This window comes from Mytilus edulis, chromosome 5 (assembly GCF_963676685.1).
Source record: "Mytilus edulis chromosome 5, xbMytEdul2.2, whole genome shotgun sequence".
NCBI classification, from domain to species: domain Eukaryota; kingdom Metazoa; phylum Mollusca; class Bivalvia; order Mytilida; family Mytilidae; genus Mytilus; species Mytilus edulis.
The window spans coordinates 64,270,221-64,297,187 of NC_092348.1; the positions used below are offsets into that span (position 1 = coordinate 64,270,221).

Here is a 26,967-nt window from a genome sequence, read left to right on the forward strand (position 1 = left end):
ATACACGGGTTATTCAGTGTGCACCACATTTTTTATGTTATTTCTTCATAGACAGAAAAAATATTACAGTCATTCCTTAAATATAATTACTCATAATAAGAAGTCATATTCTGGTATCTGAAACATATATATCTTTATCGGACCACAGATGAATTATCACGTTGTGATTAGTTAAATGCCGTCACGTGGTGACCCCCTATGAGAACGTATGGGGTTAGTAAGTTTTATTTGGGGTTCATGACGCGTTAATGGCAACGTCATCTATTAATGTTGTTGTGTTTCATTGTTTATTTTCCAACAAAACGCCGCAGAAAAAGACCAGCGTCCGATAAATTCGTTATACGGTTAACTACTGACCCCCTACAGATCCATAGAGGGTGAATAAAATTCATAGGGGACTCGGCCTCCAGCCTCACCCCCTATGGATTTTACTAACCCTCTATGGATCCGTATGGGGTCAGTAGTGAACCATATAACTTATAGTATTACGCTTTCCCTAGAAAAGCAATAATCTAGACTTTTGGTTGGTCATACTAAAATGGCAATATTAGATGCTCAAAACAGTAAGAACAGTATACAAAATAATACATTGGAATGTGAAATGCTGCAATTTAATGTGTAGCAATGTAAATAGATGTGCAACATTTTTACTTAAAAAATGAAATGATGGTGCAAGATCATCAGTGAGACATATAGCTAACAGCCAGAGGATGAGAAAATAAAACACAAGTCAATGTTGTTCATATTGGAACATTCTTGTTCTTTCTTCAAATACACATTTAAGGACTATGTTATTAGAAAGTGGGAGGTTAGGAGGGGATGAAGATCATTGGTTATTTATGGTTTAAGGTCAATATGATGTATGCAAAATTCCTAAAAAAGTAATTTAATTTTGTTTATGTCTTACCATAAGGCAACTGAGGGATTAAGTGTTTGTCTTGGGCATCGATCGTCTTTCCATCCCTCCAATATTTGTTTCCTCACTCTTAACTAAAGTTTGCTGTAGCAAATTTTATGAAAGTCATACACAATGCTAAGAACCACAACACACAAACAGAGTTCTAATTTGGGTTGTCAGTAAACAGTTCTAAAGTTATGCCCCTTTTTAACTTTAAAAACTGCAAAATTTAAGGAAGCTGGCTTGTCATGTTTTGGATTTTTTGACAGATTTTCGGAATCCTCTGGTTTTATCCATTTGAATAACTAGAAAAAATTTGCCCGGTGACCCCCATTTTTCTTTTTATAAATCTTTAGTTTAAACATATTTATTAATAGTGGATTGGGAAACAAGTTTTGCAACTTATATTAATCCCTTTCCACTTTGCGGGTGCGAGTATTGCCTTGCAGCGGCATTAGCCTACTCTTTTTCAAAATCTACAAGGGTGTCTTTAATGTGCAAGAGATATGGCTCTCTCTTTACACGGGTCAGCCATTTATCGTCCCCTTCTGACGGACTATCATCGTTTCCTCAAGAACATACTCGCAGATGGTGTCAAGGGAGAGCCGAAAATTGAGTTCCTGAAATTTTCATCCCAAACGGGAATCGAACCAGGAACCTTTGTGTTAGTAGTCCGATGCACTAACCACTAGACAACGGCTCTCATATAAATCTTTTACATGTATAATGATAAGCAATCTGTAAAAGTCTTATAAATTTTAATTACTTTTTAACAGTTTTTGAGAACTTCAACTTGTCAATGATAAAGCTTTGAAAAGTCAAGAGAGAATATTTTCCAGCCAAAATTTCAATGGCATATATCTCGAAAACGGCGACCTATATATTTTTTTTGTTCTTTGGATTCCTTTAATAACCCCCTATCTATATAAACTAGTGTTTTGAAAAGTTAATTACTTTGAAACTGAGAAGCGAACTCCCTTAAATAAGGGCATTTTTTGTCCTCAACCCCATTCTTCTTTTATTTTAAAATACTGTGTATTCATTATTATTCGTTGGATACCAACTTTCTTGGGTTTCATTGGTACAGGTGAACCACAAATTCAAATGTTCAACAAATAACCTAGTTTCAATAGGCTTTGTATGTAACAGGAGTGTCAAAACCACTAAATCAAATTTCCATTAATACGCAAATTTTTAACAATCCACGAAAATTGATACCCATGAAAATAAATGAATTCACAGTACCCATTTTAATGGCATAGCCTGTTCTTTATTAAGGTTGGAATAATCAGACAGTAGAGTTATGTCCCCTAATTACTTAAGAAAAAATAGAGACACAGCATAAAAAAAGTACAATGTAATGTAGGAATAAACTTAATTTTAATTTTCATGTGGAATTTTGAACTATATAGAACCACAGCATCATAAATAGCACAAGTTGTGTAATGTTGGATAAAAACTTGAAGTAGCAAAACGTTATTTAATTGTAGAGTGGAATTTTGATGAGACTTTTATGTTACCATGGTGATGTATTAGAGACATTATGTGGTGAGAAATACCTGAATACAACATCATGGAAAGAGAGCATAATTGCAGATATAACATTTATACAAGGTAAAGATACTAAGCTGATGGAAACTTTGTAAAGTATAACGTCGCTGGGCTTCTAAAATGTTGTAAATTACAAATTTTTCAAGAAAAAAATATCTCACAAACAGGCTTTGAAAATTTTGGCAAAATGTATGCTTCTAAAATGTCGTATGTGAAATTGAACATTTTTGTAAATAGCAGTGAAACAAAAACTTTGACATTTCTTGATTATCCAAGAACTTAAATTATTTTCACAGAAATAAAGAAATGTACAATTATTTTTTTCCCAAAGCCATTCTACAATGATTTTCAAGTTTTCATACAACATTTTGGAAGCAAACTTTACAAACAACTGACATTGGCAATTTTGTAATAATGTCTTATTTCACACATTTTGATTGGTCTAACTGTTTGCTATTTTGTAGTATCAAAGATTTCCTCCCGCCCAGACCATTGGTGTCAAAAAATATTTTTAGCCAAAAAAGTCATATACGACATTTTAGAAGCCCAGCGACGATAAGAAAAATATAAAAAATTATATTATATTTAGATCGTTTTAAGGAATTCATATATACAATATATATTTTAAATCTCACAAAAAGTACCTTCATTATATTTTTACATGTGATGTTATTAGAATCACTCAAATAGTACGGCGGCTTTGTGTAAAATTGTGCACATCCTGCTACAAGCATGAAACTTGGCATAGACCTTCCTCAACTATTACTCTTTGATTTCAGATAGGGAGGCATTTGAAAAAAATGTCTCACTTCCGGTAAAATTCAAAATGGCGGACATCATACTTAAATCAGCCCAATATCGAAGGCTAGTATGTGAATAGGTGTTATTATCATGCTACGATCATAAAATTTAGTACACACCTTTGTTGTTTACTACTTTTGGATATATTATATATCTTAGATGTCTTTATAAACCCTACTTCCGGTAAAATCCAACATGGCGGACATTGTACTAAAATAAGCTTATGTTTTAGGGAGGGTAATTGAAGTGTGTTTTGACGTATTGCTACTATCATTACGTTGAGCATGGAACCTTTCTTTAGTGCTTCTCATGGATACAATGTATAAGACGTATATCTTTTAAACCCTTACTTCCGGTAATATCACAAAATGGCGGACATAGAAATATCAATTTATTATTTGAATATTCAATTGTTTTCAACATGTAAAGAAAATGTTGTGTTTTGTGCTGGTAAATAAACTTTTGGCTTTAAGTTATTCCAAAACCACTAATTCTATTTTGTTGTAAATAATTAAATAAAAAATTGACACTTCTGGTAAAAAATGCCATCAATGTCTCCCACGCAGTCTTTTTTTCCTTTTCAAGCAAACAGAGAACCGTATCACAACCGGTCAAGGCATGGATCACAATAAGTGTGTGTGATCATTCATTGCCTAGTGCATTTGAAAGGTCATTTATAGATATTAATCCAGTGTTTTTTTGCCTTCCCAAACACAATCCATAGTTCGTCTACCCCAAGTCAGGGAATAACAAAACAATAATGACAGCATCATCAGTAACGACTGTTCGAAGCATGACTCGTTTAAGTTCGTGTTTCACTGCATCAGACACAAGCACCATGATTCTTGTTTCAGCCTCTTAATGTGAACTTAGTGCTAAACTTGAAATACATTATGTGGTGGATCAGATAGAATATCCTGAGAATTCTTTGCTACAAGTACCATACGCATCCAAGATTTCCCACTCGTGTTACAGTTTTAAGGTATTTTATTAAGGTAAGGACATATTTACAACGACTGTGGTATTGTTTCTTACATCCATAATATACAAACTTCTGATAAGATGAAGAGGCCTCACAAAGAGTTGTTCAAAAGGGTTCCCATGGATCATATTTGTTCCTTCGCCATTCATAAGCGTCTGGACTAGTTAGCATAGGAACCAATTCCTAGATTGTTACTCATTCACACCCGCCATGGTATATTGCACACTTAACATGCTGAAAAAGACTAGACCGAGTCGCGGGAATAGCCTCAATAAGTGTTTTCTTTTCCAAAAACACATGTTTTCTTGCTTTGTTAACCCCATCTGATAAGTTTTGTCGATCTAACAACAAAACCACGTATCGTTTTATCAATGACATTATCAAATCCATATCTGGTGATGTTGGCTGGTCAATCATCATTCTAAATGTTAAAGTCACATCTTCATCCATGTCACCAACGCAGTTCCTTTTCCAGCAAACGTGTAAACTCTCAATGCCTAGTGCATTTGAAAGGTAGTGGATAGATATATATCTAAAGCTTTTCCACTTCCAAATGAAACCGAAGTTTGTCTGCCCCTATGTCACGGAACAGCGAAACAGCAATGACATCAGTATCGACTGTTCGAGTTATGACTCAGTTAAGTTTGTGATTAACTGCATCAGACACATCCATCTTGATTCTAGTGTCAGTCTCTTCATGTTAAACTTGAAACATCATCAAGTGGTGGATAACACTTAACATCCTGAGTATTTGTTGTTACAACTACCTTTTCCTCAAAATGTTATTGAGCAAGCTGCTGTGAATGAAGGAATTTTGAGGAATTTGTTTTGACCCTGGATTCGTCTGTGTATTCCCTTTTCCTTAAATGTAGCTCTTGCTTCTTGTATCAGCCTTCAATTCACCGGGGTTTTAGTGTAAGATCGCACAAACTTATCAGATGGGGCTAACATGGTTAACGAAGCAAGAAAATAACTATTTGCACAAAGGGAAAGGCTAATTGAGGCTGTTCCCTAAACTTGGTCTAGTCTTTTCCAGCATGTAAAACGTGCAATAAACTCAGGCGGTTGTTTAGGTGGACGAGCTCAGGATCGGCTCTTATGCTACCCAGTCCAGGCGCTAATTGATGGTGAAGGTACAAAGAGGATCCCTTTTAAAAACCTCTTTATAAGGCCTCAACATTTTGTTAGTAACTTGTACATTGTGGATGTAAGAACAGATGCCGCGGTCGTTGTTTATGGGGAAAACTGGGTCCTCCATGCACTGCCTTGTGTGCATGTGGTGGTGACCGTGAATAAACATGTAATCTATTCAAAGGCAAAATAGTAGTAATTTTAAAAATGTTTTAGTAATTTAGTGATTTTATTTTGTTTTAATCAACCTATCCAAAACTTTACATCGAAGATATGGGTTGAGGACATACCTTTGAAATTTACGCCATATTTTTTTACCGGAAGTGTCAACTTTGTATTTAAACATTTCCAACAGAATTGAATTAATGGTTATGGGGATAACTTAAAGCCAAAAGTTTAATGACCAGCACAAAAAACAACATTTTCTTTACATGTTGAAAAAAATTAAATATTTAAATAATAAATTGATATTTCTATGTCTGCCATTTTTGGATATTACCGGAAGTAAGGGTTTCAAAGATATACGTCTTATACATTGTATCCATGAGAAGCACTAAAGAAAGGTTCCTGCACAATTTAATGATAGTAGCAATACATTAAAACACACTTCAATTACGCTCCCTAAAACATAAGCTTATTTTAGTACAATGTCCGCCATGTTGGATTTTACCGGAAGTAGGGTTCTTAAAGACATCTTATCTATATAATATACCCAAAAGTAGTAAAAAACAAAGGTGTGTACTAAATATTGTGATAGTAGCATGATAATAACACCTATTCACATACTAGTCTCCGATATTGGGCTGATTTAAGTATGATGTCCACCATTTTGAATTTCATCGGAAGTGAGACATTTTTTTTCAAATGCCTCCCTATCTGAAATCAAAGAGTAATAGTTGAGGAAGGTCTATGCCAAATTTCATGCTTGTAGCAGATTGTGCACAATTCGTCTGAAATATGCTTGTAGCCGCTGGACTAAAAATACTTTTGGGAATTTTGGAAAAAATTAGCCTAATCAATGTATAAATAATCTTATAAACTTTTCTTTGTTTACTTTTTGTACTATAAATTACTTGGATTTGGATATAACCTTACATTGCAGAGAGTTTAAACAATAACAGTTAATTTAAACTGTCTGATTTACTCTTGAAAGGGCTAGAAAACAATCTTGATAATGTGTGTTCCTTTATGCTTTAATGTTGAAAAAGTCATTAAAAAAAAACATTTCTGCTCATTTGAAAATTTCTTTTCAGCTCATTTTGAATAAATGTTTAATAAAATTACTTTATGTTGGGACTGTTCCAAAAGTTATCAAGTGGGGGTTGACAGGCTCTGAAATTGATTATAAATAAAGGCTGTAGCATATATTACTTACAATTTGAAGTAAAATGGCAAAAAATCAATTTTATTGTAAATAGAGAATATCATATGGCTTTTTCAATATCACATCCGTATCAACCCGAGACACCAATATAATCTCAAGAGCTCTGCTCGAGGGATTATATTGGATGAGGGTTGATATGGTGTGTGATATTGAAAAAGCTATATCATATACACTTTATTATATACATATACTTCACATAAATTTTTTTATGTGACATGACGTCATACAGATAAGGAGGTTTGAAATGACGTCATACAGATTATAGGTTTGACATGCCGTCATACAGATAAGGGGTTTGATAAAGCCTTTGCAACAGTGACTGCAATCAATGACGTGACGTTATACAGATTAAAGGTGTGATAAAGCCTTTGCAACCATGCTGATATCAATATCATCGCGGGTGGCTGATACAGCACGCTTGCAAATGATTGTATTACACATACAATTTATCTGTATTTACTACTAAGTGTATAATAAAAGTGCATATTATCCCCTGCAAGTGTTTTATTTAAACAGTCCTTTGTACTAAACTTAATTTTCCATCATAGAACCAGAAGAGGAACTACTTCCCGGACATGAATACATACATTTTATAGCGTATTGTAAAGAGGACAGTCAAGACATTATCATGTGTCAACTTAGATCACCATATCAGCTGAATGGACAAGTGTTTGATTTTATTTACCATAACTCAGTGCTGCCACCTGATGAGCATGGAGAAGATGACAATTTAGATTTTATGTCAGAGTTACCATATTTTTCTGAAGATAACTGGAATCAGATGATGGTTTCGTTAAAGGACATACAAGTACAGTTGTTAAAGGAATGGCTCAGTAAGTTTTTTCATATTTTCTTCCATTCTGAATTTTTACTGAAAAAAATAAGTTGTCTGAACTGTTACTTTTCCCATAGAAGGTAATTTCAGTTCAGAATTGTAAATTTCATATGCTCTCATTTTACGATGGAAGACAGGACACAGTAAGTTTAGTTTTACTTAACTTAAATTTACATCAAATACAAAATCTAGTAAGTTGGCATGAATGCATCAAGATAAAAACTTATTTTTTACTTTCCCTACTTTGGTATGAAGTTTAGAATACTGACTTTGTATGACTTCTTTCTTCTAACTTAATATGTATTATGATGTATTGCAGCATCTTGATCGCTGATTTTTATATCATCATTTGTTTGCCTGGCCTTCTACAAAGGCAACAAAAGTTAAGTTTTCTTCTAAAGTTAGTTTGATAGGAGCTTCTTGTGATAGATCACAGATATTTTCTATAAAAGTGCCATATTATCAGTACATATCAGTTTTACTATTTCAAGCCATGTCCCCTAGTCCAAGACCTTTCAAATATTAAGCAATGTTGCAGTCCATCAGATTGTCTCTCTAAATTTTCTGCCTACAAGCAAGACATATCTCTGTGTCAACATTTTATTCATTGTTGGGACACAGTATTTTAAGAAGGACATACTGACAGTCAGTCTGTTCACTTTGTATGTGCTTTACTGTGTACTGTTTCATGTTTTAAGGTGATAAAGAGAGGAAAGACAGTCCGTCTGTTGTAAAATTAGATGATCTTCATGCTTTCCTTTATGAAGTTCAAAAGACATTCCTAAACCAAGTACAAGAAAAATTACCTGTCACTGGCATTCCAAGACAACCTCTCCCAGATCTTCAGGCTTTTTCAGGTAATTAATTAAAGCAAAAACTTAAAGAGCTATAAGGATTTGTAAATAAAAGAACACAAAGCATTTGAGTGTTAACTAGTAATTAAAATATATATGGCAAAACAAAAAATTGATATTCCTTACTACAACTGAAAGTTATCATTTTAATTTCATAACTGGATTGATATGAAAGTTGGCAATTGAAGATCACCTTGAATATCATTGTGAGAATTAAAGGAGATGTTTTTTTGAAACCACAAATCACTAAGAAAAAAATGTGGCGCAAAATTCCCTTGAAAATACCAATTATGGGGTTGTTTGATTTGTCGAAAAATTTCAGGGTGGACAGATGTCAACCTAATAATATTACATCTTGTCTGATTTGCTCTAAATGCTTTAGTTTCAGAGATATGAGCCAAAAACTGCATTTTTCTCCCTATATTCTATTTTTAGCCATATCGGCATGTTGGTTGGCACTTTTGATCATTGGACTATATTTTTAAATAAATACCCAAATGATGATTTTGGCCAAGTAGTATCAAAGTAGAAGATTTTTGTAAAAGTTAATTTCAAGGATGATTGAAGCCAAGTGATGAGAAAAGCTCACTTAGCCCATTGGCCAAAATCAACGTAATTGTTGTGAACTTACGTATTTATAGAACAAACGGGTCCGAGCGGGTAAAATCATACATGGGCTTCACAACAAGTATTTGTCTCATTAAACAATTACCACAACTTTATACGGCAGTTACGTTTTTATGCAAACAACATGTAAAAATACAATACTTTATTATAATACACAATAAATATACAACACAGTTTATTCACACAGGAATACACGAATGAATAATAACAAATGAACAACCAACGTTAATGTGTTTGAATTGCCGGTCGCGCGATATTTAACGATCTATAAATAGGGCAAAGTATATATTTAGAACCTGATACGGAGATCAGTAAAATGATACAGTGTGTAAAATGTATGCTGTTTACCTTCTATAAAATATATATCAAGTCAAATATCAATCTTCTTATTCTTCGAGGTGTATATCAACTTCACTCTTCAAAACCATATAAACAATTGCTGGGCGGAAGTTGACGTCAACAATGGGAAAGTGAAAGTACGGGAATAAATATAACGTTACGTCGTGTAAATTGTACTTTCACAACAGTAATCAATCTAATGGTGCAGTAGTTTATGACAATATTCAATTATAACTTCCATTTTTAAGAAATAAAGGGATATGTCTATCAAGTTTTTGTCTATTCATACAAAAAAAAATTAGCATAAGAATTAAGAGAGTTCAAATTCTAATAAAAAAAGTTGCACAACACTTTTTTTCAATTTTGCACATGGATTACTTCAGAGCTAGAGAAATCTCCATCATCTTGGTCAGAGAGATGTTTATTGGTATATCAGGAGTCTCAGAGGAAATCCTTTAACAGACTACAGTCAACAGACAGTATGGCCCTGTCGTCTCCTGTTCAGTCTGAGGATAGTAAGTACAGACAAGAAAGAGTAGAATAGAGAAAATCCTTTACTTATTGATTTGACGATTGCAAAAATCTGTTTTAATATTGCCACTTTGCAATGCCAGGTAAACTACATTTGCATCCATCAAATTACCAATTGACGGTGGTAACTCTTCAACTACAGTACTGTCTTTCCTTATTACATGTAATTTAACTCTTCTTTATAAAAATAGATGTTGAAAAATTTATCTTTTTATTTTAACTTCATTTACTTGTGATATTGACATCAAGCAAGGGGAATATACAGTGCTCTTAAAAATTCAATAGCAAAAAAAAAAACCTTTTTGAAAGGCTACAATATAAACTTCATTCTTAAGCTGTATTATAGTCGAATTTGCTTCTTTGAGAAATATTTAAGTGAAATAAGCTGACCTGGGCAAATGTGAGATTGTGGTCCTTATTCTGATAAATAAATCTAAATTTTACTCTGATTTGATTTTAATTTACAGTGCCATCTACCATAGATATTACTGGGTTTCTAAAACTTTTTCAACAAGATGGAAATCCAGCAGCAACAAAGTTATCTCCTGTTAGAAAAAGGGTAAAATATTTATCAATATGATAATCATGGTGTATGTTTTGTGGTCATTTAATGTCTAAGTTATTCTGTATTAAATACAGATTTTTTTGCAAAAATTGAGACTAGATAGATTCTAAAAAAAGAACACTCACAATTTGAATTTTTGAAAGCAGTCTGGTTGCATCATTTCCTAAAACTGCAACAATTGTTCTTGAATTATTGTCACTTGTTTAATAATCTCAAAAGATATGCATACACAAAATATCCTATTTAACACAGTTAATTTCTTCTGTATGTAGGTTAGATAAATTTTCTTATAGTTTTGCAAAAGAAAACAGCAGTTTTTAGTAGGGATTTATTCTAATTACTTAGATATAAGAAGAAGTGGTATGATTTAAAAAAAGAATGCTCTAATTCATGATGGCAAATATTTAACCTATATAATCATAATTGCTATCTCTTTTAGCATCCAAGTCGATCATTTAGACTGCAAAATTCCTCTGATATACAGAAATCATCCTGGCCAGATTGTCATTACATGCCACATTTTGACATATAGTGAGTATGTTTGCATTGAAGGGATACAAGTATTGGGTGATTTTCGGGTATTTCAATAATTAACAAAATTGGTAACCATCAAAATGAAAATTTACGCCTGCAAATATTCAAATACAACTGTGTTTATCTGACTTCTAATGTGATTAAGAAAAAACCCATTAAACATTATATTTTACTAAAATTCACATCATGTCTGAAATTGTTTGCACAGTTTTGCCCTCAGTTCCATTCACAGACTAGTCTGATTTTTTTTCTGCAATTGTGCTTACTACATTTTATAAACAATTTTCTCATTTCAGCTTTATATACAAAATTTAGAGCTTTTTAACTAATATTGTAACATATTCCTGATTATTTGAATTTCGTTGCCTGGTCAATGTTCTTTAAATACGTCTGCAAATCTTAACATTTCAGTTGTCATATGTTTGCTAAAGTATCATTTTACTTCAGTTATAATATAGGTAAAAAAACAGAAAAACTGGAAACTCAGAACTACAAATTGAGAGAAAAACATGTAAAAGCTGAAACCTTGACATCAGGTCCAACAACTGTGTTCAAACTACCAAAGAAGAAAAGTAATGATAGTTTGATTGGATTAGAACAAGTGTCAGGTGACCTGTTACCAAGGAAATCTCCAAGAAAATCTTTTTTGAGCAAAGTTACACCTCCAAGAAAATGTGCCAAGGGAGCTTTGTTTTCCCCTCGTAAATCTGCAGGAAGAGGCTTGCTGTCACCAAGGAAACCATTGAAGAAGTCTGTTCTCTTGTCTCCAAGACGAGGAGTTTCTAAGGCAAAGCATATGCTGTCTCCAACTAGAAGGTCACCTAGGAAAAAGGTCAAAGGTGATCTTAATACAAGTTTACCCAGCACAAGGTAAGTTGCTTCTTCTGTTTCTTTTATGTTAAAGTTCATGTTGTTTTACATGAGTTTATTTTCATAAATATTTGTACTTTTTTGTAGTACTTTTGTTTGTTTTTCAGATTATGAAAAATGATTTTGTATAATCATTGGTTCAGCACAAATTTGTACATTCAATTAATTTCAGGTCTAATTTACTTCCAATGCAGTTTTGATTATTGCCCTGCATTTTTTTTTATTCCCCACCTAGGGGCATTATGTTTTTCTGTCTGCATCCATTCGTCCCTCTGTTCTGCTTCAGATTAAAGTTTTTAGTCATGGAAGTTTTTGTTGAAGTTGAAGTCAAATCAACTTGAATCTTAGTACACATGTTCCTTATGATATGGTCTTTCTAATTTTTTAGCAAAATTAGAGTTTTGACCCTGATTTCACAGTCTACTGAACATAGAAAAATGATAGTGCAAGTGGATCATCCCTATACTATGTACACATTAGTGTTTCAGTTTCTGTTGATGATTCAGTGAATGAAATTTATAGGTCACTATACATATGGCTTCTGATGGGTTTAGATACTTTTAAGTACCTAAAAGTTAAACACTTAATCAACTTATCAGTTTTCTGATTATTATATGTAGAATATCATATAATATAAAAAAGAAGATGTGGTATAATTGCCAATGAGACAACTCTTTACAAGAGACCAAATGACACAGAAATTAACAAGTTACAACTATAGGTCACTCTACAGCAAAGTATAATACTTTATTATTTCAGTTTTGCAAAGCCATCAACAGCTATAGATAAACTGAAGCTGTCAGAAGCTGCTGGGTCCAAGAGACGACATTCTGTAGGCGATGCACACATAAAGAAAGGAAAAGAGAACAGTGGCAGGATGTCACTGTCGTCTGCTAACGATTCATTAAACATGTCAGCCAGTCTGGATGATTCTATTAGTTCACAAAGGCAAAAAGAATCAAGATCAGAAAGGCATAAAAGGGTATATATTTATATAATAATTATCTTTTACTGTTTTTGTTTGCTTATGTATGTTTCAGTGAAGGTAGATTTGCTTATGTCCATAATTTGATTTTTATCAGGTTATTGTGTTAAGGCCAGAACTTTTTGCTTTAAACAGACCCTTAAAATTCTTTTAGAAAACCTGAGACATAGAGTGGGGTGCTCATTTTCGCCGGGGACACAATTTCACGGTTTAAGGATTTTGAGGTGTAAAAACTTCAAAGGATGGCTGAAATGGAAGAAATGTACCCGTAAATTATATTTTTATAACAAATATAATATTTTTTTAAACTGAGACAAAATTGCGGTTCCTACCGAAAATGACCGAAAAACGGACAACGATTTTCGGACAATTTCCGGAATAAAAAACACGATTTCAAAGAAGTATTTCTAAGTAAATATTTGACTGAATGCCCTAATTTTGAATTCTTTATACCTTTGAAATGTCTGCTATTCATCTATAATGCAATTGATTTGATAAAAATTGTTATAAAAGCTGCGGTTATTTGGTTTTAAATAGATGTGTAAAAACGGCGAATATGTGTCCCCCATTGACACTACATCCGGAAATTTCAAACACCCTTTCATCTTACTTTACAGATGATTTTCTTAAAACAAACCGGTTTTCAAGCTTAAGTATATTTTGCATTTGAAGTTATCTTCATATAGAAATATCAGTATACTTCAAAAACATTTAGACCTGAACATAAACTGTAGAAAACATGGAAAGTTGTGGCGAAAATGAGCACCCCACTCTATTATTTTGGCTGACATATCTTTAAACAGTGATAATTGATATTCTTATATTCCTCTCAGAGCAACATTTGCCTAAAATTGGCTTTAGTTGATTTCCAACTGTATCAAGATGTTTTTTATGTTTTTTTTACACTTGTTCGTTTTTCCTATTTTAGATGTTTCAACAATAAACAGCAGTCATCCAAAAACAAAGTGCTATGAATTTCATTATTTCCTGAGGTTCTAAAATTTAAATTCAAATACGATATTAAAACTAGTACAAAAATATAAATACTATGAATTTACTGATTGTTGATCTGTATAAAAGATTTTATTTTTATTTTTCAGAGGCTAGAAGAAATAGTGCATGGTGTTTTGAAACAACAAGGTGTGGATAAAGATAGCAGTATTTACCAGGCGTGTGCTACAAAACTCTTCAAAGTTACTAAACTTTTTGTCATGGTATGTGGAATAGACTGTTTTGTTAGGTGACACTTTTGAATATCTGAAAAGCTTCTTTAGATATGTTATTAAATAGACACTTGAACATGGAAAGCTGAATATGAGTTCCAAAAGGCAAATTCTGATAAAAAAAATTAAAAATAAAACACGACAAATCAAGAACAATATGATTCATATTACAATTGTAATATGTAAAACATAAAAACAATCGAGGTTTTAGCAAAAATATTCTGTACTCTTCACTTCACTTGGAAATTTCTTTGTCGGAGTTTGGACCTGAAAAAAAAGACTAAGAAATTGTTTGTAGTCATGTATAACATGCACCCCTCTTACAAGAAACATGACCTTGGGTACAAATGTGCGCGTTATACATACCAAAAGACGGTAAATTTAAATTTTGTGAAATTAATTTTTTTTAAAAGTTCATGTGCTTATTTGTTGGCTAAAAACAGAAATTCTAGTCTTTTAAATGCTGGAGATCCATTCATTTTTGGCTCTACAGTACGTGACATCATATTCCTAATGCAACATCATTATGCTGCCATTTCTGTATAACATTACAACCTTATATGAATAGCTGTCATTAATTTGAACTTATTGATGATAGAAATATAAACAGTTTTCATTTGCCTTTGAATTTAATTCAACATCAAAAAATTGCAACTGCTTTCAAAGTCATGTTATTGATTAGATAAGGTTAGTTAATTTTGCATGAATTTTAGATTCTTATCATTACCAAAATTATGCCCTCAAAACCTGTAGTAAATATTTTTGTTCCCTGTGTAATACATTGCAAGGGACATGGAAATACTGGACGTCTTTTTGTCTGCCTGTGTGTCCGTCAGTCTAGTCTTGTCATTACCAATCTTTGTAAGCCCTCTCACAGGTACAATTCTTGTTAGATTTTTATAAAACTTATACTATAGGTTAATATCAGCAATATCTTGGACAAGTTCTATAATAGTGGCTGATCAATTTTTTTTAATTTTTTTTTATTGAAAATGACCTTGTTAGCACTCTCACAGGTACAATTCTTGTCCAAATTTTATAAACTTATACTATAGGCTAATATCAGCAATATTTCAGACATATTGTATTATGGTGGATGATCAACTTTTTTAAAACAGTTATGCCCTTGGAAATATGAAATATATGCAACACAGGGGACATTGGAACACTGATCTGGTATTTCATATTGTATAAGTGGCTATTTGAAATAAATAATGTGTATAGGCTTTAAATTTTTTCTTTATTACATAACATTAGATTTTGAAAGCAATTCTTGCAAACTTGTGTTTAGCAGAAAATTGGAATTTTTTTTTACACGATACTTTTAATTATTGTTAAAGGAAATTTTCAACCTAATACATGTAAAAATATTTTCAGGATCTTCCAACATCTCAGAATTTAAAAGAAGAAATGAAGAACATTGCTGAAAGTCAGGTGCAACAGGTATGGGTCTTACATAAAAATATTGGATGAATGTGTATGGAAAAAATGACATTACAATTTTAATATTAAAGAAAATTAAAAAAAAAAACCACTGTATTATGTCTTAGGGGACACTTGCAGTCAAGTCACAGTAAACTATTTTTATGCCCCACCTACGATAGTAGAGGGGCATTATATTTTCTGGTCTGTGCCTCCTTTCGTTCTTTCGTCCGTCCGTCTGTGCGTCTGTTCGCTGCAGGTTAAAGTTTTTGGTCAAGGTAGTTTTTGAAGAAGTTGAAGTCCAATCAACTTGAAACTTAGTACACATGTTCCCCATGATATGATCTTTCTAATTTTAATGCCAAATTATAGTTTTGACCCCAATTTCATGGTCCACTGAACATAGAAAATGATAGTGCAAAGTTCAGATTAAAGTTTTTGGTCAAGGTAGTTTTTGATAAAGTTAAAGTTACATCAACTTGAAACTTAGTACACATGTTCCCTATGACATGATCTTTGTAATTATAATTCCAAATTATAAGTTTGACCCCAATTTCACGGTCCACTGAACATAGGAAATGATAGTGCGAGTGGGGCATCCGTGTACTATGGACACATTCTTGGTGTTGGGTGATGTTTGAGTACAATGCAATTCTTGATTATTCAATCTAATTGGGTAATCAGTTTAGAACTTGATACAAGGACAATAAGGTGTAAATTTGGTTTGTTATAGGATACCTCATAATGACCGCTGGTATTAGTTATCAGTTTTTGCTTAATGTGTTTTCTAGATTGCTGTTCCATTTAGTATCATCTTTTTTAAAAGCACAAAAGATTAAAAAAGACTATGACAAATTTAACAATGGAAGCTTCTAAATCTTTATGATGCTGTTTTGCAGTCAGTAGATGGTCTCTGATAATAAGAGATGATTTTTCATTTCCTATCTTTAATTATCCATTTTTAGATGGTGACGTTCCCTTGTCACCATCTTATGGTGTTTATATATCTCAACTTGTACAATTCACTCGTGTATGTAATAACGTATTAGATTTTAGCAAGAGAAATTTATGTATTACTGAAAAATTATTACACCAGGGTTTTCGATATCACAAACTAGTCAAAACATTTACTAAATTTTATCATCGGTATAAGGAAATAATTCGTAAATATAACTTAACATGCAGACATCTTATACGTTCAGGTATTTCACATCCAATCTATTATGGTAATATTCTTTATAAAGCACAAGAATGTCAGTATTCACCTCAAAAGCTTCAAAACCTTTAAACAGACTTATTAAGAAGGGATATAGTTACGATACTGTTGTCAGGTCATTAAAGATTGTATATTTTGGCTTTAATATTGATTCACTTATAGGGTCTTTGCATCGGAACTAAACACATTCATTTAAAAAAAAATTGTTGGCATGACACGGGTTATGTTCTTCTCATATATTTTATGATAGTATGATACTAAACCCCTAATGGGAGGGATTGTGCCTGATATTCATATGATGAAGACATAATCTTTCAATCAGTTTAATTGAGGTCTGGAGCTGGCATGCCAGTTAACTGCTAGTAGTCTGTTGTTATTTATGTATTATTGTCATTTTGTTTATTTTCTTTTGTTACATCTTCTGATATCAGACTCAGACTCCTCTTGAACTGAATTTTAATGTGCGTATTGTTATGTGTTTACTTTTCTACATTGGCTAGAGGTATAAGGGGAGGGTTGAGATCTCATAAACATGTTTAACCCTGCCGCAATTTTGCGCCTGTTCCAAGTCAGGAGCCTCTGGGCTTTGTTAGTCTTGTATGATTTTTAATTTTAGTTTCTTGTGTGTATAATTCAGAATTTAGTATGACGTCCATTATCACTGAACTAGTATACATATTTTTTAAGGGGCCAGCTGAAGGACACCTCTGGGTGCGGGAGTTTCTCTCTACATTGAAGACCCATTGGTGGCCTTCGGTTGTTGTCTGCTCTATGGTCGGGTTGTTGTTGCTTTGACACATTCCCCTTTTCCTTTCCCAATTTTATCTCTCAGTAACCAATTCTATTGGACAGATCATTTCAAATACTGTGGATTCATTATTATTCGTTGGATACCAATTTTCGTGGGTTTCGTGGGTACAGGTGAACCACGAATTCAAATGTCCAACGAATAAAATATTTTTTAAAAGGCTTTGTATATAGAGATTGGCAAATCCATGAAATCAAATATCCACGAATATGCAACCTTTCAGCAATCCACAAAATTTGATACCCACGAAAATAAATGAATCCACAGTATGTCATATTTTTGTTTGTTTGTTGACAGGTTATTAATTTAGAAAGTAGACGACAAAGTATTGGTGCTGCAAAAAAGTAGAAGACCAAAAATTTGAGCTGCAAAATAAAAGAAAGAGACTATTCATATTTGTTAAGTGACAAATATATATATACTAATTTATTACATGAAAAATAAATGTTAAATTGTCAAAAAAATATTCTTATTTATATAACACACATAAACTCAGATTTAAAAACACATGATGGAAAAGAAAGGATGTGGCTTATTTATTCATGACACACAATTTTCTTGCACAAAATGAATGAAAGCAAAGGAAATGTTTTTATTGCTGTTCTTCATCTCAAAGTTGTGTGTGTATGGGTTTAGTGCCCCATCATATACAATTATACAATTTTACAACAGGCAAAGTTGCATTGTTTGAGAATTGGGAAAACGCTTGTGGAATTTCTCTGTTAATATGAGTTCTCCAAATATGAGTAGTAGGAGAACTACATTTTAAATATGGTTTCTTTACAACCTCTGAATGTCTGTCAGACAGGATTTACCTGACCTGACCTCTTTGCATGGGTCAGTGATCAAGGTTTATCTTGCCTTGACCTCATTTCATGGTTAATTGGCAAATGTCCAGTTTCTGTTTTGTTGTTTTTTCAAATACAATAAGCAACATTTTAGTCTAGACAGGACGGTGTCTGTATCATCTGACCTTGACCTCATTTTCATGGTCTATTGGTCAATAATAAGTTTTGGTCGGTTTTCCAGATACTATAATCAACAGGTTTTTCTATATTTGGTGTATTGCATGATTGTAAGGTGTACATGTCTGTCCGGCCTGGTTCATCTTACCATGACCTCATTATCATAGAACATTGACAATGTTAGGTTTAGTAAAACCTTCATATTACAGACTTTCAACATAAATTAAATGATAAGTAAAACAGGCAAGAATTTCAGCATGTGCACTGTTAAAATTTTCAACATGACAGGTGTTACTTGTGGAGCAGTAACCACTTTTGAAATTTGTTGGAGAACCAGCTAATTTACAATGAGGTTTGTTTTGGTTAATTTACGTTTTCTGTATAATGTTGTTTTTCTCTTTTCTTTTAGTCATGGTTTTGTTTGTCCTTTAATTTATTTAATGTTTCCTGGTTATCTTATAAACTCACTTGCACCAAAATGCCAGTGTGAGCTATTGCCATAACTAGCTTCTTTCATCTGTCTTCCATTAATCAAAGAAAAAATCTGTCTGAAACTACTAAATTTGGCCACTATCTTAATTGGGCTGTCTACTTAAACAAATTTGGCCACTGTCTTATTTGGGCTGTCTATTTAAACAAATTTGGCCACTATCTTAATTGGGCTGTCTATTTAAACAAATTTGGCCACTATCTTAATTGGGCTGTCTACTTAAACAAATTTGGCCACTGTCTTATTTGGGCTGTCTATTTAAACAAATTTGGCCACTGTCTTAAGTGGGCTGTCTATTTAAACAAATTTGGCCACTATCTTAATTGGGCTGTCTATTTAAACAAATTTGGCCACTATCTTAATTGGGCTGTCTATTTAAACAAATTTGGCCACTATCTTAAGTGGGCTGTCTATTTAAACAAATTTGGCCACTATCTTAAGTGGGCTGTCTATTTAAACAAATTTGGCCACTATCTTAATTGGGCTGTCTATTTAAACAAATTTGGCCACTATCTTGATTGGGCTGCCTATTTCAAAAACTGTACAATAAACCCTACTGCAAATCAACATGCTTAAAATGGCTTAAACAAGAACACTGTAAAATGCAAGATTTTGTCTTGTCTTGAAAACAGCATCAGATAAAGAAATTCTGACAGGGCATTAATGTTCAGAATGTTGAGATCTTCTTTCTGACCATTTGCATCAAAACTGGATGTCAAATCCTAATTGCCCTTTAATTTAGATTTTTACCAATTTTTGGCATTTTTTATCTTGAAAACTATAATTAATAGAAAGCAACTTTAATCAGCAAGACATGGTCAGAAGATTGGTAGGTATAGATGAAATTAATAAAGAGATGTTATTGCTCTTAAATTACGATTTGTTTTACCCTTGTGTTTTAGGCAAAAACTATAGAAATAGAAAATTTAAAATTTAAATGTTACAGTAAGAGGTAGACATGGAGTTTTTGGATACATGAAGAGGACAGACACCCCTATGGGCTGCACTATACAACCCTATGAATTAAAAAGGTTGGAATCACAACCACAAGGTGGAAATTGAATATAAATTGTTGTTGTTGGCTGCTTAATGTCCACTGGAAATTATTTCATGTATGTTCAGGTTGAAATTGAATATGAAAATAAACATTCTAACAGTTACAAATAAGAACATCAATAATAATATAAATTTATTAACAAGCATCTGACTGACATGGAATATTAACATGGTTGGTTATATATAGCATCATCTTATAGTACAAATTGTAACAACAAAAATAACAAATTATTAAAATAGAACATATAGTAACTTGAGGTCATTATGCAAAAATATATAATACAAAGACTTTAAGTACTGATAGACTTTTATGAGCAATTCAAATTTTAGAGCTGTAAAAGGGAAACAACTCTATCAATCATTTACTTTTTACAATTTGATTAGATAATTTTTTTTTACCAAATGATTCTCTCTCTTTCAGATTGCTTTTTTATACAAAATTATATTATTGCACAAAATTTTCCTCAGGAAAACTTTTTGAAATTACTGTCTTCTAGAAATGGATATCGATTACAGACCTGCCAAACTTTAGGATTTATTGGGGATTTCTCCCATGAGAGGTGTTGAGTGTTGACCTGAATTTTGAAATTTGTTATTATATTTACTAAACACCTTAAAACAGGCATTCAAATGAGTTAAAACAGTTTTTTAAGCACATGCATACCCATTCATACAATACAGTTGTAGATTAAAAATACTTGACAATGACTTAAATTGACTATGGATTCATTTATGTTGGTTACCATTTTTCGTGGATTGAGAAAAACTTTCATTGATATTTGATTTTTTGGTTACAAAAGTCTGCATATAATCAGAGTAAATTTACATTTGGTTGATCTTTTAAATTTGTGGTTTTCCTTTTATCTATGGAAGCCACGAAAATTGATATCCAACAAATAATAATGAATCCACACCATAAGAAGAGAATCCTTCTATATGCCCTCCTGAGCTCAAAATCACCCATGGAACTATGAAAAGGTTAGCAGGTATATATTTTTCATACCGTGCTTTTAATTCAGAAAGAAAAATACTGGGTTTGTTTTATAAGATAGACTTAATTATAGTCCTACATTATATAGACATATATCCTTAAATATACATGATGCAAAGATTAAATGAAGATGAATTAGAGAATTGTTACTGAAAACAATTCTGTGATATGTACAATATAAACAAGATGAATTACTAATACTCACTTCTAGAAAAGTGATGTTTCAATGATTGCCAGTAAATGACATTTCATGCATGCATATCATTGAAATATCCCTGTTTATTTTTAAAATAGGTTATATACATTGTAAGAATGGGTCCCAGATCAATGAACTATCAACCCCAATCACCCTGTTTTACAGAGGTTCTAATAACACCACCAAGTCTGATATTCAACCAACTCATTTGTGTGCTGTAATACCGGTACTGATATATGGTTGAGATCAGCATTTAAATGCAATTAAATAAATGTGTAGATATTTGATCCTAGCCTGGTTCTGTTGCATTCTAACTAAGCTATTTATATGCACCATCTAAGAAATCTAAAAACAGAAAATAAATTTACATAAGAACATTATTTTACAGACTAAAAAAAAACAATTGTCCAGTATCAAGTATTTCTCTAGTAATGCAGTCTAACAGGAGTTTTTAGTCTTGTAATTAGCAAAATAATATTTGTCAAAACTAAAGCAAATGCAATTTTTATAATCCAGGTTCAATCAAGCCTCCTTTAAATTTTTCATTTAAGAACAGATAAACTGCTTGTACCAAGTCAGAGAAGTGACAGTTGTTTTCCATTCGTTCCATTCATTTACATATTAGGGGCCAAAAACAATACTTTGTATAAATTGCTTATTTCTTGACCAATTTCAATGGGGCTTTATTCTTGAACTCTTTCGGTTCCCTTATATGCTGATACTAACTGGGAATTAAGTTTTTGGAGTCCTGTTATAGGTCTACATTAAGGTACAAAGGGTCCAAAATTTAACTTCACTTGATTTAAACAAAAATTCTTGGGGTTCTTTAATATGCTGAATCTAAACATGTATTTAGATTTTTGATTATGGGCCCAGTTTTCAAGTTGGTCCAAATTGGGATCCAAAATTTAAATTTGTTTGATTACATCAAAAATTGAGTTCTTGGGATTCTTTGATATGCTGAATCAATCCATGTATTTAAATTTTGGATATTGGACCATGATACCAGAAGGTAAATTTTTTTTTTTAAGTTCATTAGACCACATTCATTCTGTGTCAGAAACCTATGCTGGGTCAAATATTTAATCACAATTCAAATTCAGAGCTGTATCAAGCTTGAATGTTGTGTCCATACTTGCCCCAACTGTTCTGGGTTTGACCTCTGCAGTCGTATCAAGCTGTGCCCTGCGGAGCATTTTATTTTTAATTTACCTTGGAGTTTTGCATTTTTGCCTAGTATTATTTATGAATAAACTTACTTTTAAGAAACATTATGCTAGCTTCTGTGATGAGACGATGAAGGTCTTACTGTCATTTCATGGTCATGGTTCACTGGTTCCCAATCCATGGCTGCATTACTGTAAGCTGCTACACCTGTCAATGTAAACTCATTGAATCAATTTCTATAACTCTTTACTGATTTATACATTTTTTCTTAAAATATATTTATTTTCTAAAATGAGGACTGAAATATTACTGATTGAATTCTTTCAAAATAGATTAATAATGTATAGAATGCAAAATTAATGTTGATGAAATTTTTCTTAAAATCATCAAATCAATTTTTTTTCAATTATAGTAAAATGAGCCAAAGTTCATACATTAAAATGGCTAAATTGTCTTTACTATACCTGTGCCCATTACGCCGGTAGATATAGTGGCAACAGGATTGAGTTCCCTCCCTTGTCTAGCCTGTCGTCTCTTTCTGATAGCTCTAACAAGCAACAAAATGGTTATAATTACAATAACAGATAATATGGCAACAGTTAAGGCCGCGATGGTATCAGTTGTAGATCGTCGGTTTTCGTTGTCTAATGGTTGGTTTGGTCCAGGAGGTGGTTGGGTTGTTGAGGTAGTTGTGGGCTGTGGTACGTTGCCAGGATCAATGCCACCAATTTCATTTACCATAACTCAATGAAGCAATGTTTTATCTTCGTTTTATAACTCATAATAGTCTAGAAGCTTGATATTCAGGTAACATTTGAATTTAACAAAAGTAATCATCTTCATTTAAAATTTTGAACAGTTCTGAAAAATAAAGAATTATTATGTTTATTATTAAACTCATTAAGTCTAAGGATAACTAGAGGCTCTAAAGAGCCTCTGTCACAGTGTCTCTTACCTTGCTTGGTCTATGTGAATATTAAAAAAAGAAAGCAGATGGATTCATAACAAATTGTGTTTTGGTGATGGTGATGTGTTTGTACATCTTACCGGGTACTTTACTGAACATTCTTGAACTTGGCTCAGTAGTTTCAGTTGAAAATGTTAGTAAAAATTTACGAATTTTATGAAAATTGTTAAAAATTGACTATAAAGGACAATAACTCCTTAGGGGATTCAATTGATCATTTTAGACATGTTGACTTAATTTTAGGTCTTATTTTGTTGTACATTATTGCTGTTTACAGTTTATCTCTATCTATAAAAATATTCAAGATAATAACCAAAAACAGCAAAATTTCCTTAAAATTACCAATTCAGGGGCAGCAACCCAACAACAGGTTGTCCGATTCATCTGAAAATGTCAGGGCAGATAGATCTTGACCTGATAAACAATTTTATCCCCTGTCAGATTTGCTCTAAATGCTTTGGTTTTTCAGTTATAAGCCAAAAACTGCATTTTACCCCTATGTTCTATTTTTAGCCATGGTGGCCATCTTGGTTGGTTGGCCCGGTCAACGGACACATTTTATAAACTAGATTCCCCAATGATGATTGTGGCCAAGTTTGGTTTAATTTGGCCCAGTAGTTTCAGAGGAGAAGATTTTTGTAAAAGATTACTAAGATTTACGAAAAATGGTTAAAAATTGACTATAAAGGGCAATAACTCCTAAAGGGGTCAACTGACCATTTCGGTCATGTTGACTTATTTGTAAATCTTATTTTGCTGAACATTATTGCTGTTTATAGTTTATCTCTATCTATAATATTATTCAAGATAATAACCAAAAACAGCAAAATTTCCTTAAAACTACCAATTCAGAGGCAGCAACCCAACAACGGGTTGTTCGATTCATCTGAAAATTTTCAGGGCAGATAGATCTTGACCTGTTAAACAATTTAACCCTTGTCAGATTTGCTCTAACTGCTTTGGTTTTTGAGTTATAAGCCAAAAACTGCATTTTACCCCTATGTTCTATTTTTAGCCATGGCAGCCATCTTGGTTGGTTGGCCGGGTCACCGGACACATTTTAAAAAATAGATACCCCAATAATGATTGTGTCTAAGTTTGGTTTGATTAAGCCCAGTAGTTTCAGAGGAGAACATTTTTGTAATAGTTAACAGACGACGCCGGATGACGACGCTGCCGCCGACGACGGAAGCAAAGTGATGAGAAAGGGCCAGGTGAGCTAAAAAGATTCTTAATGTTAAAATTATACAATTTACAACAGGAAACTTTGGAGGTTATATTCAAATGTTTAATCTCCTAATCTGTGTACATCCTTTAGTATTCTCAAAGGTTTAATTTTATCTTCCATTTTAATTTTTTATAATCAAGGATTTTTGCATTTAATACAAACTTTTGGCCCCAAATAAATATCTGATCTTTTAAAAAACAAATTTTCTTTAATATGAACATACACACAACAAGGAACAAACCAGTCTGACTTCTAAAGACAAAAACTGTATGTTGACCTATGATGTCTATTTAGTTTTGTTATTGGGTTGTTGTCTCAGTGAAATACACCCCATGTATCCTTTTATTCATACATATGATCTTTCTGTTAAACATGTACAATGTCCTTATTTCAAATTACTATTGGGAAAGTTGTTTCCTAAGCCTTGTAAGGTCATGACAAAAAGTTCACCAAGCAATAGCTTTGGTGATCTTCATTTTGAAGAATTACAATTGAATTAAAGAAGATGAGGCATTCGTTCAATCAGACAGCAACCAAACATATACCATCTGCAGGTCTTCAACAAATACATATTTGTCAAGATATAAATCGGTCTTAAAAAAGTTGTGGTCTGATTAACAGACCAACACATATCTGCCATTAACAGCATAAAGCAAACAACAATCAATCAATCAATCTGCCATTAACACAATATTCTCTAAACTTTAAAGAGATATCTCATTAATTATATCAGATATATTTTATAATATTACTTACATGTTATGTATCAGGTATCTTACTTTTTATTTATCAGGTATCTTCTATATCTTATAGGGTATCTTACTTATTATTCATAAGGTATCTTATATATAGCTTATGAAGTATCTTATATGAGACATTTGATTTTTGATAAGATATGAAATAAAAGTGCAATATATCTATTTTTGTGTTAAAAAAAATTCTCATCAACTTTATAATTTATAAACTTTTTATAAATTTTATGAGAAATCACATAGAAAATAGAAGAAACGTTTTTAAATTTCATACAATATATAAGATATCTTTAAAAAAAATAAAATAAATCATAAACAGACCTGTACAAACCTGGGGGTAAAATATATAAAATAAGTAATTATCTGTAGATATCTTATACAGACCTATGGTACTCAAAAATGTAATTACCGACATAGGTATCTTTTATCTACCTGGGGTAATTCAAAATGTAATTGTACTTACTTGTAATTACCAATTATAAAATTGATTAAAGGTGATGTGTAACTGAACATATTTTCAATTACATGTGAAATGGTGTAATTGAAAGTAATGCATTACATTGTTTTTTTTTTCTTCAATTTTCCACTTGATTTTGATTTACTTTCAATTATAAAGGAGTAGTACGTGACTCTGATGTCATCAAGCTTTTAATTGTTTGTATCCTTTTTTTTCTGGATTTTTAAATATTTCAGAAATTATTTAAACTGATAAAGATTATGTGAAGCAATACCTTGAACATGTTGTCATTTTCAAACAAAGATGTATGCCAACATATTCTTTCCACCTAAAAAAAAATAACAACACACACCTGTGTTTTCGTACCTGTCTTTTCAGGTAAATCCAATTTCCGGTTTTTTCTGACGGTTGGTCCATAAACCAAAAAGGTGTTTAAATAATACTGTATCATATATCATTGGACCAATTTGAAAACGGAGTCTAAAATCTAAAATCTGAAATCACGATTAGATTAAGCATAAAAAATTTACAAAAATCATTGGAACATTTATCTGGGACTATTAAAGTACTTTACTTAGTATAATAGCCCTACGGCATTTATAAAATGTGTGTTATTTCCAAGAAAAAAAAACGGCTTCTAATTAGGAAAGACATTTTCAATTGAAAGACACTTTTTTGTTTGCTTCCCTTTTGAAACAAATAATATCCTTTTTAAGAAATTTAGATTTAATCTTTAAAAATCTCCATAAAAATATGATGGTATTTAGTCCTGTTTATTAGACGGTGCCTTTAGTCTTTATGGTCCCCTCTCGATATCGTTACAACAATTTGGTAGTTGGATTATTGTATCAGACGTGTACTTAGAGTTGCAAAACGTAGCAGCTAGTAAAAAACACACAAAAAATGTAAAGCAAACAATACATTTCTTGTTTTTATTTAGACCAGATTATGTCTAATGATAAATAAATAGTGATGTGGGAGTCATATGCCCATGATAACCCAACTACAGCACTATTGTAACGATGTCGAGAGAGCACCATAAAGTCTTCAATCCACCACAGAACAAAATGTTAACAAGAACAAGTTTAAACTTATTTTCCTAACCAGTTAGTAAAATTACTTTGAAAATTACTTCAAAGTTC

At 32.2% G+C, this 26,967-nt stretch overlaps 2 protein-coding genes across 3 annotated transcripts in view; one reads left to right on the plus strand and one right to left on the minus strand.

Moving 5' to 3' along the window:
- LOC139524186 (mdm2-binding protein-like) overlaps window positions 1-18,020 on the plus strand; it is a 40,577-nt gene extending 22,557 nt beyond the window's left edge. The window contains exons 10-20 of the mRNA XM_071318812.1: window positions 2,389-2,512; window positions 7,296-7,580; window positions 8,281-8,439; window positions 9,786-9,917; window positions 10,401-10,492; window positions 10,938-11,029; window positions 11,480-11,902; window positions 12,662-12,884; window positions 13,988-14,101; window positions 15,488-15,553; window positions 17,854-18,020. Coding sequence (XP_071174913.1) covers window positions 2,389-2,512; window positions 7,296-7,580; window positions 8,281-8,439; window positions 9,786-9,917; window positions 10,401-10,492; window positions 10,938-11,029; window positions 11,480-11,902; window positions 12,662-12,884; window positions 13,988-14,101; window positions 15,488-15,553; window positions 17,854-17,904 — 1,761 coding nt within the window. The 3' untranslated portion in view covers window positions 17,905-18,020. The remainder of the gene's footprint in view (window positions 1-2,388; window positions 2,513-7,295; window positions 7,581-8,280; window positions 8,440-9,785; window positions 9,918-10,400; window positions 10,493-10,937; window positions 11,030-11,479; window positions 11,903-12,661; window positions 12,885-13,987; window positions 14,102-15,487; window positions 15,554-17,853) is intronic.
- Window positions 18,021-20,185: 2,165 nt separating this feature from the next.
- On the minus strand, window positions 20,186-26,226 carry LOC139524187 (uncharacterized). 2 transcript variants are annotated; one of them, XM_071318814.1, is made up of 4 exons: window positions 26,178-26,226; window positions 22,886-23,282; window positions 22,514-22,628; window positions 20,186-21,599 (listed from the first exon to the last, which is right to left on the minus strand). In XM_071318814.1, the coding sequence occupies exons 2-3, from the start codon at window positions 23,160-23,162 to the stop codon at window positions 22,531-22,533; spliced, it is 375 nt and encodes a 124-aa protein (XP_071174915.1). In that variant the 5' UTR covers window positions 23,163-23,282; window positions 26,178-26,226; the 3' UTR covers window positions 20,186-21,599; window positions 22,514-22,530. The 2 variants fall into 2 exon arrangements, with proteins under 2 accessions (XP_071174915.1, XP_071174914.1); XM_071318813.1 differs by having other exon boundaries at window positions 26,100-26,218.
- Between the last annotated feature and the right edge of the window lie 741 nt (window positions 26,227-26,967).